Source organism: Cherax quadricarinatus, chromosome 72 (assembly GCF_038502225.1).
Source record: "Cherax quadricarinatus isolate ZL_2023a chromosome 72, ASM3850222v1, whole genome shotgun sequence".
NCBI classification, from domain to species: domain Eukaryota; kingdom Metazoa; phylum Arthropoda; class Malacostraca; order Decapoda; family Parastacidae; genus Cherax; species Cherax quadricarinatus.
Window position 1 is genome coordinate 4,411,959 of NC_091363.1, and position 21,747 is coordinate 4,433,705.

At 44.8% G+C, this 21,747-nt stretch overlaps 1 protein-coding gene across 1 annotated transcript; it reads left to right on the forward strand.

The window, feature by feature from the left end:
• Positions 1-11,948: 11,948 nt before the first annotated feature.
• Positions 11,949-16,761, forward strand: LOC138854871 (uncharacterized). Its single transcript, XM_070100311.1, has 2 exons — positions 11,949-13,085; positions 14,288-16,761. The coding sequence occupies exons 1-2, from the start codon at positions 13,014-13,016 to the stop codon at positions 16,124-16,126; spliced, it is 1,911 nt and encodes a 636-aa protein (XP_069956412.1). The 5' UTR covers positions 11,949-13,013; the 3' UTR covers positions 16,127-16,761.
• The last annotated feature ends 4,986 nt before the right edge of the window (positions 16,762-21,747 follow it).

Below are 21,747 nucleotides of genomic sequence, written 5' to 3' on the forward strand. Positions count from 1 at the left end.
ATAATAATAATAATAATAATGATAATAATAATAATAATAATAATAATAATAATGATAATAATAATAATAATGATAATAATAATTATTATTATTATTTTAATAATAATAATAATAATAATAATAATAATAATAATAATTATTGTAATAATAATAAAAATAATAATAATAAAAATAATAATAATAATAATAATAATAATAACAACCACACACCTGCCCACACACCTGCCCACACACCTGCCCACACACCTGCCCACACACCTGCCCACACACCTGCCCACACCTGCCCACACACCTGCCCACACACCTGCCCACACACCTGCCCACACACCTGCCCACACACCTGCCCACACCTGCCCACACACCTTCCCACACCTGTCCACACACCTGCCCACACACCTGCCCCCACACCTGCCCACACCTGCCCACACACCTGCCCACACCTGCCCACACACCTGCCCGCACCTGCCCACACCTGCCCACACCTGCCCACACCTGTCCACACCTGCCCACACCTGCCCACACCTGCCCACACCTGTCCACACCTGCCCACACCTGCCCACACCCTGGTGGGTTACTATCGCCAGAAATCACTTTAATGACCGGAAGTGCTGTGGGTGTAAAAAATGCTTGTAGGAGGAGAGCCCCACCCCCCACCTGTTGTCTTCCTGCCCCCCCGGCCCCGCGGGGCACTCACTCCCGTGCCCCGCGGGGCCCTGGCTGCCCCCCTTCCCTCAGCAGTGGGAGGGGCAACATTTGCAGCAGTAGCAGCAGCAACAGCAACAGTAGCAGCAACAGTAGCTGCAACAACAGTAGTGTCAGCAACAGTAGTGGTAGCAACAATAGTAGAAGCAACAGTAGTAGTAACAGCAATAGTAGCTGCAACAACAGTAACTGCAACAACAGTAGTGTCAGTAACAGTAGTGGTAGCAACAGTAGTGGTAGCAACAGTAGTGTCAGAAACAGTAGTAACAGCAACAGTAGCTGCAGCAACAATAGCTGCAACAGCAGTAGTGTCAGTAACAGTAGTTGTAGCAACAGTAGTAGCAGCAACAGTAGTGGCAACAGTAGTAGTAGCAACAGTGATTGCAGCAACAGTAGTAGCATCAACAGTAGCAGTAGCAACAGTGATTGCAGCAACAGTAGTAGCAGCAACAGTAGTAGCAGCAACAGTAGTGGCAACAGTAGTAGTAGCAACATTAGTAGCAACAATAGTAGTAGCAGCAATAGTAGCAGCAACAGTAGTAGCAACGGTAGCAGCAACAGTAGTAGCAACAATAGCAGCAACAGTAGTAGCAACAGTAACAGCAACAGTAGTAGCAACAGTAGTAGGAACAGTAGCAACAACAGTAGTAGCAACAGTAGCAGCAACAGTAGTAGAAACAGTAGTAGCAACAGTAGTGGCAACAGAAGTAGCAGCAACAGTAACAACAGGGGAGATAAAGGAGGTATGTGGGGAGGGGAAGGAAGGAGGGGGGAAAGAAACAGAAGGGAGGCAGGAAGAGGGGAGAGGGAAGATAATGGGGAAGGGGATGGGAGAAGGGTAGAGAGGTGGGGGTATGTCTGGGTATGGCCCAGAGCAGCGGAAGGTCAGATGTCAGGTGATTCCATGGCCCCGGGGCCACCACCATGCCAGGACCTGCATCACAAAACCCACTGCTCCAGAGACCACTGGTCCAGGGACCACTGGTCCAGGGATCACTGGTCCAGGGATCACTGGTCCAGGGACCACTGTTCCAGAGACCACTGGCCCAGGGACCACTTCCAGAGACCACTGGTCCAGGGACCACTGGTCCAGGGACCACTGGTCCAGGGATCACTGGTCCAGGGACCACTGTTCCAGAGACCACTGGCCCAGGGACCACTGGTCCAAGGACCACTGTTCCAGAGACCACTGGTCCAGGGACCACTGTTCCAGAGACCACTGGTCCAGGGACCACAGGGCCAGGGACCACTGGTCCAGGGATCACTGGTCCAGGGGCCACTCTTCGAGAGATCACTGGTCCAGGGACCATTGTTCCAGGGATCACTGGTCCAGGGAAAACTGGTCCAGGCACCACTGCTCCAGGGACCACTGCTCCAGGGACCACTGCTCCAGGGACCACTTTCTCCCTGCTCCACGAGCTTTATCATACCTCTTCTTAAAGCTGTGAATGGATCCTGCCTCAACTACGCCACTCTCCAGACTGTTCCACTTCCTGACAACTTCCTAACATTCCTGTGACTTATCTGAGTCTTCAACGTCCCACTGTGTCCCCTTGTTTCTGTGTTCCATCTCTGGAACATCCTGTCTCTGTCCACCTTGTCAGTTCCTCTCAGTACTGCTACACTATCATGGCTACTGCCTCACTATCATATCTGTTGTCTCGCTATCATGCTACTGCCTCACTATCATGGCTACTGCCTCACTATCATGGTTACTGCCTCATTATCATGGCTACTGTCCCACTATCATAGCTACTGTCCCACTATCATGGCTATTGTCCCACTATCATGGCTACTGTCCCACTATCATGGCTACTGTCCCATTATCATGGCTACTGTCCCATTATCATGGCTACAGTCTCACTATCATGGCTACTGTCCCACTATCACGGCAACAGTCTCACTATCAAGGCTACTGTCCCACTATCATGACTACTGTCCCACTATCATGGCTACTGTCCCACTATCATGACTACTGTCCCACTATCATGGCTACTGTCCCACTATCATGACTACTGTCCCACTATCATGGCTACTATCCCACTATCATGGCTACAGTCTCACTATCAAGGCTACTGTCCCACCATCATGCCTACTGTCCCACTATCAAGGCTACTGTCCCACTATCATGGCTACTGTCCCACTATCATTGCTACTGTCCCACTATCAAGGCTACTGTCCCACTATCATGGCTACTGTCCCACTATCAAGGCTACTGTCCCACTATCAAGGCTACTGTCCCACTATCAAGGCTACTGTCCCACTATCATGGCTACTGTCCCACAATCATGGCTACAGTCTCACTATCATGGCTACTGTCCCACTATCTTGGCTACTGTCCCACTATATTGGCTACTGTCCCACTATCAAGGCTACTGTCCCACTATCAAGGCTACTGTCCCACTATCAAGGCTACTGTCCCACTATCATGGCTACTGTCCCACAATCATGGCTACAGTCTCACTATCATGGCTACTGTCCCACTATCATGGGTACAGTCTCATTATCATGGCTACTGTCCCACTATCTTGGCTACTGTCCCACTATCATGACTATTGTTACACTATCATGGCTACAGTCTCACTATCATGGCTACTGTCCCACTATCATGGCTACAGTCTCATTATCATGGCTACTGTCTAACTATCATGGCTACAGTCCCACTATCATGGCTACTGTCCCACTATCATGGCTACAGTCTCATTATCATGGCTACTGTCCCACTATCATGGCTACTGTCCCACTATCATGGCTACAGTCCCACTATCATGGCTACTGTCCCACTATCTTGGCTACTGTCCCACTATCATGGCTACTGTCCCACTTTCATTGCTTCAGTCCCACTATCATGGCTACTGTCCCACTATCATGGCTACTGTCCCACTATCATGGCTACTGTCCCACTATCATTGCTATTGTCCCACTATCATGGCTACTGTCCCACTATCATGGCTACTGTCCCACTATCATGGCTACTGTCCCACTATCATGGCTACTGTCCCACTATCATGGCTACTGTCCCACTATCATGGCTACTGTCCCACTATCATGGCTACTGTTACACTATCATGGCTACTGTCCCACTATCATGGCTACTGTTACACTATCATGGCTACTGTCCCACTATCATGGCTACTGTTACACTATCATGGCTACTGTCCCACTATCATGGCTACGTATGCCTAGAACAGATTAACTTGGTAGCACTCGATGTATGCACAAGGCTTATTCCTCTAAGAAAAAGGAGGAGTAGATGTAAACTAGAGAGACAGGCGCTCCCTTTACAGGCGACGGAAAAGAATAACAGAGCGGCTAAAAGAGGTCAATATATCTGAAATGCGTAGGGAGACACTGGTCAGAGAAATAGCAAGCATCGAACTCAAGCTAAAGGAATCTTATAGGAGTCAGGAATCGCGGGAAGAACTAAAAGCCATAAATGAAATCGAAAGAAACCCAAAGTATTTCTTCTCCTATGCCAAATCAAAGTCGAGAACAACGTCCAGTATTGGGCCCCTACTTAAACAAGATGGGTCCTACACAGGTGACAGCAAGGAAATGAGTGAGCTACTCAAGTCCCAATATGACTCAGTTTTTAGCAAGCCGCTAACCAGACTGAGAGTCGAAGATCAAAACGAATTTTTTTATGAGAGAGCCACAAAATTTGGTTAACACAAGCCTATCCGATGTTATCCTGACGCCAAATGACTTCGAACAGGCGATAAATGACATGCCCATGCACTCTGCCCCAGGGCCAGACTCATGGAACTCCGTGTTCATCAAGAACTGCAAGAAGCCCCTATCACGAGCCTTTTCCATCCTATGGAGAGGGAGCATGGACACGGGGGTCGTCCCACAGTTACTAAAAACAACAGACATAGCCCCACTCCACAAAGGGGGCAGTAAAGCAACAGCAAAGAACTACAGACCGATAGCACTAACATCCCATATCATAAAAATCTTTGAAAGGGTCCTAAGAAGCAAGATCACCACCCATCTAGAAACCCATCAGTTACACAACCCAGGGCAACATGGGTTTAGAACAGGTCGCTCCTGTCTGTCTCAACTACTGGATCACTACGACAAGGTCCTAAATGCACTAGAAGATAAAAAGAATGCAGATGTAATATATACAGACTTTGCAAAAGCCTTCGACAAGTGTGACCATGGCGTAATAGCGCACAAAATGCGTGCTAAAGGGATAACAGGAAAAGTCGGTCGATGGATCTATAATTTCCTCACTAACAGAACACAGAGAGTAGTCGTCAACAGAGTAAAGTCCGAGGCAGCTACGGTGAAAAGCTCTGTTCCACAAGGCACAGTACTCGCTCCCATCTTGTTCCTCATCCTCATATCCGACATAGACAAGGATGTCAGTCACAGCACCGTGTCTTCCTTTGCAGATGACACCCGAATCTGCATGACAGTGTCTTCCATTGCAGACACTGCAAGGCTCCAGGCGGACATCAACCGAATCTTTCAGTGGGCTGCAGAAAACAATATGAAGTTCAACGATGAGAAATTTCAATTACTCAGATATGGTAAACACGAGGAAATTAAATCTTCATCAGAGTACAAAACAAATTCTGGCCACAAAATAGAGCGAAACACCAACGTCAAAGACCTGGGAGTGATCATGTCGGAGGGTCTCACCTTCAAGGACCATAACATTGTATCAATCGCATCTGCTAGAAAAATGACAGGATGGATAATGAGAACCTTCAAAACTAGGGAGGCCAAGCCCATGATGACACTCTTCAGGTCACTTGTTCTATCTAGGCTGGAATATTGCTGCACACTAACAGCACCTTTCAAGGCAGGTGAAATTGCTGACCTAGAAAATGTACAGAGAACCTTCACGGCGCGCATAACGGAGATAAAACACCTCAATTACTGGGAGCGCTTGAGGTTCCTGAACCTGTATTCCCTGGAACGCAGGCGGGAGAGATACATGATTATATACACCTGGAAAATCCTAGAGGGACTAGTACCGAACTTGCACACGAAAATCACTCACTACGAAAGCAAAAGACTTGGCAGACGATGCAACATCCCCCCAATGAAAAGCAGGGGTGTCACTAGCACGTTAAGAGACCATACAATAAGTGTCAGGGGCCCGAGACTGTTCAACTGCCTCCCAGCATACATAAGGGGGATTACCAACAGACCCCTGGCAGTCTTCAAGCTGGCACTGGACAAGCACCTAAAGTCGGTTCCTGACCAGCCGGGCTGTGGCTCGTACGTTGGTTTGCGTGCAGCCAGCAGTAACAGCCTGGTTGATCAGGCTCTCATCCACCAAGAGGCCTGGTCACAGACCGGGCCGCGGGGGCGTTGACCCCCGGAACTCTCTCCAGGTAAACTCCAGGTAAACAGTCTCATTATCATGGCTACTGTCCCACTATCATGGCTACTGTCCCACGATCATGGCTACAGTCCCACTATCATGGCTACTGTCCCACTGTCATGGCTACTGTCCCACTATCATGGCTACTGTCCCACTATCATGGCTACAGTCCCACTATCATGGCTACTGTCTCACTATCATGGCTACAGTCCCACTATCATGGCTACAGTCCCACTATCATGGCTACTGTCCCACTATCATGGCTACTGTCCCACTATCATGGCTACAGTCCCACTATCATGGCTACTGTCCCACTATCATGGCTACAGTCTCACTATCATGGCTACAGTCCCACTATCATGGCTACAGTCCCACTATCATGGCTACTGTCCCACTATCATGGCTACTGTCCCACTATCATGGCTACTGTCCCACTATCATGGCTACTGTCTCACTATCATGGCTACAGCCTGACTATCATGGCTACTGTCCCACTATCATGGCTACTGTCCCACTATCATGGCTACTGTCCCACTATCATGGCTACTGTCCCACTATCATGGCTACTGTCTCACTATCATGGCTACTGTCCCACTATCATGGCTACTGTCTCACTATCATGGCTACTGTCCCACTATCATGGCTACTGTCTCACTATCATGGCTACTGTCTCACTATCATGGCTACTGTCTCACTATCATGGCTACTGTCTCACTATCATGGCTACTGCATCACTATCATGGCTACTGCATCACTATCATGGCTACTGTCTCACTATCATGGCTACTGTCTCACTATCATGGCTACTGTCTCACTATCATGGCTACTGTCTCACTATCATGGCTACTGCATCACTATCATGGCTACAGCCTCACTATCATGGCTACAGCTTCACTATCATGGCTACAGCTTCACTATCATGGCTACAGCCTCACTATCATGGCTACTGCATCACTATCATGGCTACAGCCTCACTATCATGGCTACAGCCTCACTATCATGGCTACAGCCTCACTATCATGGCTACAGCTTCACTATCATGGCTACTGCATCACTATCATGGCTACTGCCTCACTATCATGGCTACAGCCTCACTATCATGGCTACTGCATCACTATCATGGCTACTGCCTCACTATCATGGCTACTGCATCACTATCATGGCTACTGCCTCACTATCATGGCTACTGCATCACTATCATGGCTACTGCCTCACTATCATGGCTACTGCATCACTATCATGGCTACTGTCTCACTATCATGGCTACTGCATCACTATCATGGCTACTGTCTCACTATCATGGCTACTGCATCACTATCATGGCTACTGCATCACTATCATGGCTACTGCATCACTATCATGGCTACTGCATCACTATCATGGCTACTGCATCACTATCATGGCTACTGTCTCACTATCATGGCTACTGCATCACTATCATGGCTACTGTCTCACTATCATGGCTACTGCATCACTATCATGGCTACTGTCTCACTATCATGGCTACTGCATCACTATCATGGCTACTGCATCACTATCATGGCTACTGCATCACTATCATGGCTACAGCCTCACTATCATGGCTACTGCATCACTATCATGGCTACAGCCTCACTATCATGGCTACTGCATCACTATCATGGCTACTGCATCACTATCATGGCTACTGCCTCACTATCATGGCTACAGCCTCACTATCATGGCTACAGCCTCACTATCATGGCTACAGCCTCACTATCATGGCTACTGCATCACTATCATGGCTACTGCATCACTATCATGGCTACTGCCTCACTATCATGGCTACAGCCTCACAATCATGGCTACAGCCTCACTATCATGGCTACTGCATCACTGTCATGGCTACTGCATCACTATCATGGTTACAGCCTCACAATCATGGCTACTGCATCACTATCATGGCTACTGCTTCACTATCATGGCTACTGCATCACTATCATGGCTACAGCTTCACTATCATGGCTACTGCATCACTATCATGGCTACTGCTTCACTATCATGGCTACTGCATCACTATCATGGCTACAGCTTCACTATCATGGCTACTGCCTCACTATTATGGCTACTGCATCACTATCATGGCTACTGCATCACTATCATGGTTACAGCCTCACAATCATGGCTACAGCCTCACTATCATGGCTACAGTCTCACTATCATGGCCAGCCTCACTATCATGGCTACTGCATCACTATCGTGGCTTCAGCCTCACTATCATGGCTACAGCCTCACTATCATGGCTACAGTCTCACTATCATGGCCAGCCTCACTATCATGGCTACAGCCTCACTATCATGGCTACAGTCTCACTATCATGGCCAGCCTCACTATCATAGCTACTGCATCACTATCGTGGCTACAGCCTCACTATCATGGCTACAGCCTTACTATTATGGCTACTGCCTCACTATCATGGCTACAGTCTCACTATCATGGTTACTGCATCACTATCATGGCTACAGTCTCACTATCATGGTTACTGCATCACTATCATGGCTACAGTCTCACTATCATGGTTACTGCATCACTACCATGGCTACAGCCTCACTATCATGGCTACTGCCTCACTATCATGGCTACAGCCTCACTATCATGGCTACAGCCTCACTATCATGTCTACTGTCTCACTATCATGGCTACAGCCTCACTATCATGGCTACAGCCTCACTATCATGGCTACTGCCTCACTATCATGGCTACTGCCTCACTATCATGGCTACTGTCTCACTATCATGGCTACTGCCTCACTATCATGGCTACTGCCTCACTATCATGTCTACTGCCTCACTATCATGGCTACTGCCTCACTATCATGTCTACTGCCTCACTATCATGGCTACAGCCTCACTATCATGTCTACTGTCTCACTATCATGTCTACTGTCTCACTATCATGGCTACAGCCTCACTATCATGTCTACTGTCTCACTATCATGTCTACTGTCTCACTATCATGTCTACTGTCTCACTATCATGGCTACAGCCTCACTATCATGTCTACTGTCTCACTATCATGTCTACTGTCTCACTATCATGGCTACAGCCTCACTATCATGGCTACTGCATCACTATCATGTCTACTGTCTCACTATCATGTCTACTGTCTCACTATCATGTCTACTGTCTCACTATCATGGCTACTGTCTCACTATCATGTCTACTGTCTCACTATCATGGCTACTGTCTCACTATCATGTCTACTGTCTCACTATCATGGCTACTGTCTCACTATCATGTCTACTGTCTCACTATCATGTCTACTGTCTCACTATCATGGCTACTGCATCACTATCATGGCTACTGCATCACTATCATGGCTACTGTCTCACTATCATGTCTACTGTCTCACTATCATGTCTACTGTCTCACTATCATGGCTACTGCCTCACTATCATGTCTACTGTCTCACTATCATGTCTACTGTCTCACTATCATGTCTACTGTCTCACTATCATGGCTACTGCCTCACTATCATGTCTACTGTCTCACTATCATGTCTACTGTCTCACTATCATGTCTACTGTCTCACTATCATGTCTACTGTCTCACTATCATGTCTACTGTCTCACTATCATGGCTACTGTCTCACTATCATGTCTACTGTCTCACTATCATGGCTACTGTCTCACTATCATGTCTACTGTCTCACTATCATGGCTACTGTCTCACTATCATGTCTACTGTCTCACTATCATGTCTACTGTCTCACTATCATGGCTACTGTCTCACTATCATGTCTACTGTCTCACTATCATGTCTACTGTCTCACTATCATGTCTACTATCTCACTATCATGGCTACAGCCTCACTATCATGCTGATGCTGTGAACACTCATCATGATGCTGTGAACACTCATCATGATGCTGTGAACACTCATCATGATGCTGTGAACACTCATCATGATGCTGTGAACACTCATCATGATGCTGTGAACACTCATCATGATGCTGTGAACACTCATCATGATGCTGTGAACACTCGTCATGATGCTGTGAACACTCATCATGATGCTGTGAACACTCATCATGATGCTGTGAACACTCGTCATGATGCTGTGAACACTCGTCATGATGCTGTGAACACTCGTCATGATGCTGTGAACACTCATCATGATGCTGTGAACACTCGTCATGATGCTGTGAACACTCGTCATGATGCTGTGAACACTCATCATGATGCTGTGAACACTCATCATGATGCTGTGAACACTCGTCATGATGCTGTGAACACTCGTCATGATGCTGTGAACACTCATCATGATGCTGTGAACACTCATCATGATGCTGTGAACACTCATCATGATGCTGTGAACACTCGTCATGATGCTGTGAACACTCATCATAATGCTGTGAACACTCATCATGATGCTGTGAACACTCATCATGATGCTGTGAACACTCATCATGATGCTGTGAACACTCATCATGATGCTGTGAACACTCATCATGATGCTGTGAACACTCATCATGATGCTGTGAACACTCATCATGATGCTGTGAACACTCATCATGATGCTGTGAACACTCATCATGATGCTGTGAACACTCATCATGATGCTGTGAACACTCATCATGATGCTGTGAACACTCATCATGATGCTGTGAACACTCATCATGATGCTGTGAACACTCGTCATGATGCTGTGAACACTCGTCATGATGCTGTGAACACCCATCATGATGCTGTGAACACTCATCATGATGCTGTGAACACTCGTCATGATGCTGTGAACACTTATCATGATGCTGTGAACACCCATCATGATGCTGTGAACACTCATCATGATGCTGTGAACACTCATCATGATGCTGTGAACACTCATTATGATGCTGTGAACACTCATCATGATGCTGTGAACACTCATCATGATGCTGTGAACACTCGTCATGAACACTCTGTTTCTGCCGTTACCTCTGTTTCTGCCGTTACCTCTGTTTCTGCCGTGAGAAGCAAGAGCTCTGGCCATCAGGACACGGGGCCAGGTGGCCAGAAAGCACAGGACGGTGACTAAAACAATACACAAATACCCGTACATAGGAGAAAGAAGCTTATAACGACATTTCGGTCTGACTTAGTTCATCAACAAGTCACACTAACACACGAAGATGAGAGAGCTATTCTGTACTCTCACCATACTGAACAGATTATTTAGTAGGGGTACATATAAGTACGATTATTATACATAGCAACATGTGTGTAAATTACCTACGGTGGACCGTAGCTAGGTTGGTAGTGCACTCTGCTCACACACTGAGGTCCGTGGTTCGATCCCCGGTACGGGTGAAAACATTAGGACGTGTTCACCTAGCAGTAAGTAGGTACCTGGGTGTTAGTTGACTGGTGTGGGTCGCATCCTGGGGACAAAATTGACCTAATTTGCGGGAAATGCTCAGCATAACAAGGGAATTTCTATACAGTAGTATGTCATTGGTGTCAGCTATGGTCTGTATAAGTTGTATCATGTACTGGTAGTAATAAAGATTATTATTATTATTACTATTATTATCATTGTTATTGTTACTATTATTATTACTGTTATTATTTGTACGGCCAAAAACGCCCTTAGAAAGAGCGATTTCCTTTGTATTGAAGAGTTCTTCTGGATAACAGTTGTGTCATTGCAAGGTTGAGCACTGCTCTCATGAGCCGCCTCAGCCAATCACCCGCCAGCCATGCGTCCTGCTGGCCAATCGTCCTCCAGACTCGTGACCGTCTCTGCCAATCGGAGGTGAGGACAACACTACACGTGGCCAATGAGAGCACGCGTCCACTCCAGGCGAAATTTTTAGGGAAATGCGTCTCAATTTCCAATTTTTTACGATATTTTCCAATAGTGAACTAATTAGACGATGATTTCTATATTATATCGGTATATTTTCGCCTCTTTTAAAGATGATATACGTAAACAGATCGAAACGGGAGCTCGAAAGGGGGTTGTTAGAGGTTGTTGGTGAGCGAAACGTTGTGGTACGTCGTGTGTCGTGTGTCTGGGGGTTAGACAAGTGTGTGAAGTGTGCGCACGTCAGACGGCCACGAGGCACGACCAGGAGTAGACTTGTCGTACCCATTAGTACCCCTCCATCTCCCTCTGGATACTCCCCCCCCCGTGTTGTGTACGACCGCACGCCATACCCATCTATACCCTGCCATCCCCTACCCCCTGCCGTAGTGTTGTGTCAGCACGTAGAGCAGTCCGTGCTGTGTCGTCAGCTCACAGCATCACTTCTGCGCTGTCAGCTTACAGCATCACTTCTGCGCTGTCAGCTCACAGCATCACTTCTGCGCTGTCAGCTCACAGCATCACTTCTGCGCTGTCAGCTCACAGCATCACTTCTGCGCTGTCAGCTCACAGCATCACTTCTGCGCTGTCAGCTCACAGCATCACTTCTGCACTGTCAGCTCACAGCATCACTTCTGCGCTGTCAGCTCACAGCATCACTTCTGCGCTGTCAGCTCACAGCATCACTTCTGCGCTGTCAGCTCACAGCATCACTTCTGCGCTGTCAGCTCACAGCATCACTTCTGCGCTGTCAGCTCACAGCATCACTTCTGCGCTGTCAGCTCACAGCATCACTGCTGCACTGTCAGCTCACAGCATCACTGCTGCACTGTCAGCTCACAGCATCACTGCTGCACTGTCAGCTCACAGCATCATTTCTGCACTGTCAGCTCACAGCATCATTTCTGCGCGGTCAGCTCACAGCATCACTGCTGCACTGTCACCTCACAGCATCACTGCTGCACTGTCAGCTCACAGCATCACTGCTGCGCTGTCAACTCACAGCATCACTGCTGCACTGTCAGCTCACAGCATCACTTCTGCGCTGTCAGCTCACAGCATCACTGCGCTGTCAGCTCACAGCATCACTTCTGCGCTGTCAGCTCACAGCATCACTGCTGCACTGTCAGCTTACAGCATCACTACCGTGCTGTTTCATCTCCCAACATCATGGGGGTACAGCAACAGCCGACGGCTGTCATCAAGTTCAGGACTCCCAAGCCTGTCAGTGAAGCAAGGAGGGTAAGTCCACTTAAATCCCCTTAAGTCAACTAAAGTCCACTTTAAGTCCACTTAAGTCCTTTAAGTACAAATTAGTCCACTTAAATCCCCTTAAGTCAACTAAAGTCCACTTTAAGTCCGCTTAAGTCCTTTAAGTACAAATTAGTCCACTTAAATCCACTTTAAATCTATATAAACCAACTTTAAATATACTTAAATCCACTTTAAATCAGTAAAAATTGTCTATCGACCACTTGAGGGAAAGGGGCACTTTACCGAAGATGTTTCGCCCTTCCTTCGGACCTTGATCACTTTCGCCAGGCACTGCGTGGCTCTTCTTTACGGGTTTAGCGCTCCTTCCTTCCCCGTTAATACAGCAAGAGCGATATTCGCCTGTCATCTTCACTCACCTGTCACCTTCACTCACCTGTCACCTTCACTCACCTGTCACCTTCACTCACCTGTTACCTTCACTCACCTGTTACCTTCACTCACCTGTTACCTTCACTCACCTGTCACCTTCACTCACCTGTTACCTTCACTCACCTGTTACCTTCACTCACCTGTTACCTTCACTCACCTGTTACCTTCACTCACCTGTTACCTTCACTCACCTGTTACCTTCACTCACCTGTCACCTTCACTCACCTGTCACCTTCACTCACCTGTCACCCTCACTCACCTGTCACCTTCACTCACCTGTCACCTTCACTCACCTGTCACCTTTACTCACCTGTCACCTTCACTCACCTGTCACCCTCACCTGTCACCTTCACTCACCTGTCACCCTCACCTGTCACCTTCACTCACCTGTCACCCTCACCTGTTACCTTCACTCACCTGTTACCTTCACTCACCTGTTACCTTCACTCACCTGTTCATCATGTTCTCCACCTTCACTCACCTGTTTATCATGTTCTCCACCTTCACTCACCTGTTCATCATGTTCTCCACCTTCACTCACCTGTTTATCATGTTCTCCACCTTCTCTCACCTGTTCATCATGTTCTCCACCTTCACTCACCTGTTTATCATGTTCTCCACCTTCTCTCACCTGTTCATCATGTTCTCCACCTTCTCTCACCTGTTTATCATGTTCTCCACCTTCACTCACCTGTTCATCATGTTCTCCACCTTCACTCACCTGTTCATCCTGTTCTCCACCTTCACTCACCTGTTCATCATGTTCTTCACTTTCACTCACATGTTCATCTTGTTCACAGATCCGCAAGCCGCTGATGGAACGGAAGCGTCGTGAGAGGATCAACACAAGTCTGAACGACCTAGCGACGCTACTGACGGAGGCGCGGCTGGTGAAGAGCGAGGCTGGACGACCCACCAAGCTGGAGAAGGCTGACATCCTCGAACTCACCGTCAAACACATGCGAAGTCTCAAAGCCGCTGGCGATGATGCTCCTGGAGGCGGAGACGAAGAGATGGACAACAGCAACAGCACCACCAGCAGTTACAAGGAGGGATTCACTCGGTGTATGAGCGTAGTGGAGCACACCCTGGGGAAGGCGGGGAAGAAGGCTTTAAGAGAAAGGCTCCTGACGCATCTTCAGGCGTGTCTAAAAACATTGCAGCCGCCCACTTCGAATCCACAAGCCGAAGAGGCCCCCCAGCCGGATTGTTACGCCGAAGAGCGGCTTACTGGGGCACCGCTAGCATCTGTGGGAATCAAGCAGGAAGGTGCCATCCCCGAGAGTGCCACCAGAGAGCTACGGAGCCGCCTCACATTAGTTCCAACTCGCCTACCCACTGGTGGCATGGCATTCCTTATCCAGGGAGGCATCGACCCCAGTCTTCTCCTGCCGCAAGAGAATATCACGACGGAGGCTACCTCTAGTGTAGGTCCTGCCTCTAGTTTAGACAATGCCTCTGGTGTTGTTCCTGTCTCTAGTGTTGATCCTGCCTCTAGTGTTGTTCCTGTTTCTAGCGTTGTTCCTGCCTCTAGCGTAGGTCCTGCCTCTAGTGTGGCTCCTGCTTCCCCCTGCTCCTCGTCAGCACCTCCTTCATCCTCGCCTCCACCGTGTCAGGAGAGGTCCACATCCCTACCAGCCACGACAGAGCTACAGAGTGAAGAGTGTTCCAACACCACTCCTACGATGACTTCTGCAGGTGTGGGAACTGTCGTAGCAGTTACCCAGTGTCTCCCCACACCCACACAGTGTCCAATTACACCCACACAGTGTTCAACCACACTCGTACAGCGTTCACCTACACCCACACCCACACAGCGTTCACCTACACCCATACAGCGTTCACCCACACCCACACAGTGTTCACCCACACTCACGCATTGTCCATCCATTTCCGCACTCACACAGTGTTCACTCACCTCCACATCCACTCAGTGTTCATCCACCACATCCACACACCCTTCACCCACTTCTACACCCACACAGTCTCTACCCACGCCCACACAGTGTCTACCCACACCCACACCACCCACAGTACCAGCGTCTACGGATGAACCTACCGTGTGTTCATCTACTTGCACACCCCCACCCACACCCTGTTCACCCATTCAGTTCATACCTCTTCCACCACCCACACTCGACCACTGCCCACCCACACTCATCCAGTACCCAACAAATTCCATAGCCACCCAGTACTCAACCATCTCCATACCCACACCTGCCCAGTACACTCCTGCATCCACGCTTACACCCACACAGTACCCACTCACCTCTACGCCCACATCCATCATGTACCCACCCACATCCACACCCCCATGCACCCATTTCCTACCCACCCAGTACTCATCCAGTTCCCTCTCCATCCAGTACCAACCCACAACCTTGGCTTCATTTACTCACTGCCCACCGCCCTTAGTTGCTACGTACAGTCCCGTCTACCCACCAGCCCACGCCGCCCACACACCGCCCACACCACCACCCAGTGTGTCCCCACAGATCTTCCAGCATCCGTGTCACATTCAATCCAGTGGTGACGAAATGGAAACAGATGAGGATTTAGATGAGGAGAGTGACATCGAGGTGGGCCAAGAAGGTGAGCCGTATGATCTGAGGGTACGCAGGATGTGGCGTCCCTGGTGAGCACAGTGAGCTGAGCACACAGAGCTCAGTGAACACGGTGTTTAAGGGACCCCTGAAGTATATCTGGAGGGTGTTCCTGAGGTCAACGCCCCCGCGGCCGGTCCATAACCAGATCCCAGTGAGGATTTTAACGAACACTGTTAACGAACCCCAGGGAGAGTTTTAACGAACCCGGGCACGTGAACCCATGGAACCGAGAGAAGAGAAGGGACCCCTGACAGCTTTGTCCAGCTAGCCAAGTAACCGCGGAACTTTACGAACCCGGACGAGGACAAGAATCGAACTGAACCCGGACAAGTGAACCCGCCTCACAGCAGGTTCACTTGTGAGCTTAATCACCCTTAACCAAATGAATGATGATTATTAGAAGCGAAACCGAGGGTCGAAACAGCAGGAGAAACACCCATCAGACCGAACCTGATACCTGATCGCCGCCTGGGATCAGAAGTGACAATCAGATCCACCATTATTATAGATTTTAACATACGCAAATAAGTATAAGAATTGTATAAGAATTTATTCCTACGATAAAAATTCTTCTTAACTGTCAAATTAATTTTTTTTTCTTTATTCGGATTTGTGCAAAAAAAAATCATGAATTGTGTGGTTATTTTATTCCTTCAATCATTTTATTACGTCTGTGATATTTTATTTATTATATCAAGTTATTGTAATAAATTAAGGTCAGATTTATTGGTATTTTATTATTACCCCCCAAGATTTATTGGTATTTTATTATTACCCCCCAAGATTTATTGGTATTTTATCATTACCCCCCAAGATTTATTGGTATTTTATTATTACCCCCCCAAGATTTATTGGTATTTTATTATTACCCCCCAAGATTTATTGGTATTTTATTATTATCCCCAAGATTTATTGGTATTTTATTATTACCCCCCAAGATTTATTGGTATTTTATTATTACCCCCCCCCCCCAAGATTTATTGGTATTTTATTATTACCCCCCAAGATTTATTGGTATTTTATTATTACCCCCCAAGATTTATTGGTATTTTATTATTACCCCCCAAGATTTATTGGTATTTTATTATTACCCCCCAAGATTTATTGGTATTTTATCATTACCCCCCAAGATTTATTGGTATTTTATTATTACCCCCCCAAGATTTATTGGTATTTTATTATTACCCCCCAAGATTTATTGGTATTTTATTATTACCCCCCAAGATTTATTGGTATTTTATTATTACCCCCCAAGATTTATTGGTATTTTATTATTACCCCCCCAAGATTTATTGGTATTTTATTATTACCCCCCAAGATTTATTGGTATTTTATTATTACCCCCCAAGATTTATTGGTATTTTATTATTACCCCCCAAGATTTATTGGTATTTTATTATTACCCCCCCAAGATTTATTGGTATTTTATTATTACCCCCCAAGATTTATTGGTATTTTATTATTACCCCCCAAGATTTATTGGTATTTTATTATTACCCCCCAAGATTTATTGGTATTTTATTATTACCCCCCCAAGATTTATTGGTATTTTATTATTACCCCCCAAGATTTATTGGTATTTTATTATTACCCCCCCCAAGATTTATTGGTATTTTATTATTATCCCCAAGATTTATTGGTATTTTATTATTACCCCCCCAGATTTATTGGTATTTTACCCCTCAAGGAAAGTTCCTTGATGTTGGTGAGGGGCTCTTGATTTAGGGAATTGGATGTGCTCCAGTTCCCCGAATTAAGCCTGAATGCCTTCCACATCCCCCCCCCCCCCAGGCGCTGTATAATCCTCCGGGTTTAGTGCTTCCCCCTTGATTATAATAATAATAATATTGGTATTTTATTATTACCCCACAAGATTTATTGGTATTTTATTATTATCCCCCAAGATTTATTGGTATTTTATTATTACCCCCCCAAGATTTATTGGTATTTTATTATTACCCCCCCAAGATTTATTGGTATTTTATTATTACCCCCCCAAGATTTATTGGTATTTTATTATTACCCCCCAAGATTTATTGGTATTTTATTATTACCCCCCAAGATTTATTGGTATTTTATTATTACAAGTTTTATTGGTATTTTATTATTACCCCCCAAGATTTATTGGTATTTTATTATTACCCCCCAAGATTTATTGGTATTTTATTATTACCCCCCCAAGATTTATTGGTATTTTATTATTACCCCCCAAGATTTATTGGTATTTTATTATTACCCCCCAAGATTTATTGGTATTTTATTATTACCCCCCCAAGATTTATTGGTATTTTATTATTATCCCCCAAGATTTATTGGTATTTTATTATTACCCCCCAAGATTTATTGGTATTTTATTATTACCCCCCAAGATTTATTGGTATTTTATTATTACCCCCCAAGATTTATTGGTATTTTATTATTACCCCCCAAGATTTATTGGTATTTTATTATTACCCCCCAAGATTTATTGTTTTGTATTACTGGACCAGGAATATTACTACTGTTATTACTACTGTTATTACTACTGTTATTACTACTGTTATTACTACTGTTATTACTACTGTTATTACTACTGTTATTACTACTGTTATTACTACTGTTATTACTACTGTTATTACTACTGTTATTACTACTGTTATTACTACTGTTATTACTACTATTATTACTACTGTTATTACTACTGTTATTACTACTGTTATTACTACTGTTATTACTACTGTTATTACTACTGTTATTACTACTGTTATTACTACTATTATTACTACTGTTATTACTACTGTTATTACTACTGTTGCTACTGCTGTTATTACTACTGTTATTACTGCTAGTATTACTACTGTTATTACTACTATTATTACTACTGTTATTACTACTGTTATTACTACTGTTATTACTACTGTTATTACTACTGTTATTACTACTATTACTACTACTGTTATTACTACTGTTATTACTACTATTATTACTACTGTTATTACTACTGTTATTACTACTGTTATTACTACTGTTATTACTATTATTACTACTGTTATTACTACTATTATTACTACTGTTATTACTACTGTTATTACTACTGTTATTACTACTGTTATTACTACTATTATTACTACTGTTATTACTACTATTATTACTACTGTTATTACTACTGTTATTACTACTGTTATTACTACTATTACTACTACTGTTATTACTACTGTTATTACTACTACTATTTTGCTGCTGTTCTTTACTGCTATTATTGCCACTGTTATTGCTATTTGTTATTGCTGCTGTTGTTACTGCTATTGCTACTGCTGTTATTGCTACTGTTATTACTACTGTGTTACTGCTGTTATTGCTGCTGTTACTGCTCTTGTGCTGCTCTTGTTACTGCTGTTATTGCTGCTGTTGTTACTACTATTATTGCTGCTGTTGTTACTGCTGTTGTTACTATGTTGTACTACTCTATTAATGCTCTTTCTGTTATTGCTGCTGTTATTGCTACTGCTATTGTTGCTGCTGTTATTGCTGCTATTACTGCTGCTGTTGCTGCTGTGTTGCTATTATTATTGCTGCTGTTGTTGCTGCTGTTATTGCTACTGTTACTGCTACTGTTATTGCTGCTGTTGTTACTGCTATTGCTACTGCTGTTATTGCTGCTGTTATTGCTACTGTTGTACTGCTGTTATTGCTACTGTTATTTGCACACTGTGTACTGCTGTTATTCACTGCTGTTGTTGCTGCTAGCTTGCTGCTCAGTTGATTGTTACTGCTGTTATTTTCTCAATGCTGCTACTGTTATTACTGTATTTGCTGCTACTATTGTGCTGCTGTTGTTACTGTATTTGTGTTACTGCTGTTGTTGCTGCTGTTGTTGCTACTATTGCTGATTTCTTACTCTTATTATTGCTGCTTAAATTTATTGCTAACATTTATTGCTACTGTTATTACTGCTATTGCTGCTCTGTTATTGCTGCTGTTATTGCTGCTATTATTTGTTGCTGCTGTTATTACTTTCTTTGTTATTACTGCTGTTATTGCTGCTGTTGTTATAACAATTGTTGGTGCTATTGTTGCTACTCGTTGTCACTGTTATTGTTGCTGCTGTTGTTACTGCTGTTGTTGCTGCTATTTATTGCTCACTGTTGTTATGCTGTTATTACTGCTATTGCTGGTACTGTTATTGCTGCTGTTATTGCTGCTATTGTGCTGCTGTTACTGCTGTTGTTGCTCTAACGGTATTGCTATGATTGTTGCTCTTTATTGTTGCTGCTGTTATTGCTGCTATTGTTGTATTTATTTTCACTATTATTTATGCTGGTATTGCTGCTGTTGTTACTGCCTGTTATTGCTGCTGTTATTGCTACTGTTATTACTGCTGTTGCTTTGCTGTTGCTGCTGTTGTTGCTACTATTGCTGCTGTTGTGTTACTGCTGTTGTGCTGCTATTATTGCTACTGTTGTTACTGCTGTTGTTTTCTTTGTTGTGCTACTATTATTGCTGCTGTTATTGCTACTGTTGTGCTGCTATTATTGCTGCTGTTGTGCTGCTGTTGTTGCTGCTGTTGTTGTTGTTATTTACTGTATTGTTACTGCTGTTGTGCTATGTTGTGCTATTATTTGTTTATGCTGTTGTGCTGCTATTGTTATGCTGTTATTGCTACTTTGTTGTTGCTGCTGTTTATTGCTGCTGTTGTTGTGTTGTTGTTGCTGCTTTTATTGCTACTGTTGTTTACTGGTATTGTGCATATATTATTGCTACTGTTGTTGCTGCTGTTATTACTGCTGTTATTACTACTGTTGTTATTCTATTATTGTATTTGTTGGCTTCTGTTGTGCTATTAGTTGTTACTACTGTTGTTACTGCTGTTATTGCTATATTTGGTACTGCTGTTGTTACTGCTGTTGTTACTGCTATTGTTGCTACTGTTATTGCTACTGTTGTGCTGCTATTGTACTGCTGTTGTACTACTGGTATTTGCTGCTGTTGTGCCTTGTTATTGCTGTTATTGCTGCTGTTGTTATTGCCATTATTGCTGCGAGTTATTGCTACTATTGTGCTAACATTGTGCTGCTGTTGTTACTGCTGGTATTGCTACTATTATTGCTGCCAATTGTGCTACTGTGTTACTGCTGTTATTGCTATTTGTTGTTACTGCTGTTGTTACTGCTGTTACATTGCTGCTTATTTATTACTGCTGTTATTGCTGCTATTGTTACTATATTGTTACTGCTGTATTCACTGCTGTTTTTGCTGCTGTTATTTACTGCTGGTATTGCTGCTGTTATTGCTCACTGTTATTACTGCCTTGTTCTTCAATATTGTGCTGTTATTGCTGCTGTTATTTGCTGCTGTTATTTGCTATTTATTATTGCTGCTGTTATTACTGCTGTTATTGCTGCTATTATTACTGCTGTTATTGCTGCTGTTGTTACTGCTGTTGTTACTGCTATTGTTACTGCTGTTGTGCAGACTGTTGTGCCTTATTTGTTACTGCTATTGTACTGCTGTTGTACTACTAGTATAGCTGCTGTTGCTGCTGTTGTACTGCTGTTGTACTACTGTTATTACTGCTGTTATTACTGCTATTGTGCTGCCGTTATTGCTGCTATTGTTACTGCTGTTATTGCTACTGGTATTACTGCTGTTATTGCTCTGTTATTGCTGAGTTGTTA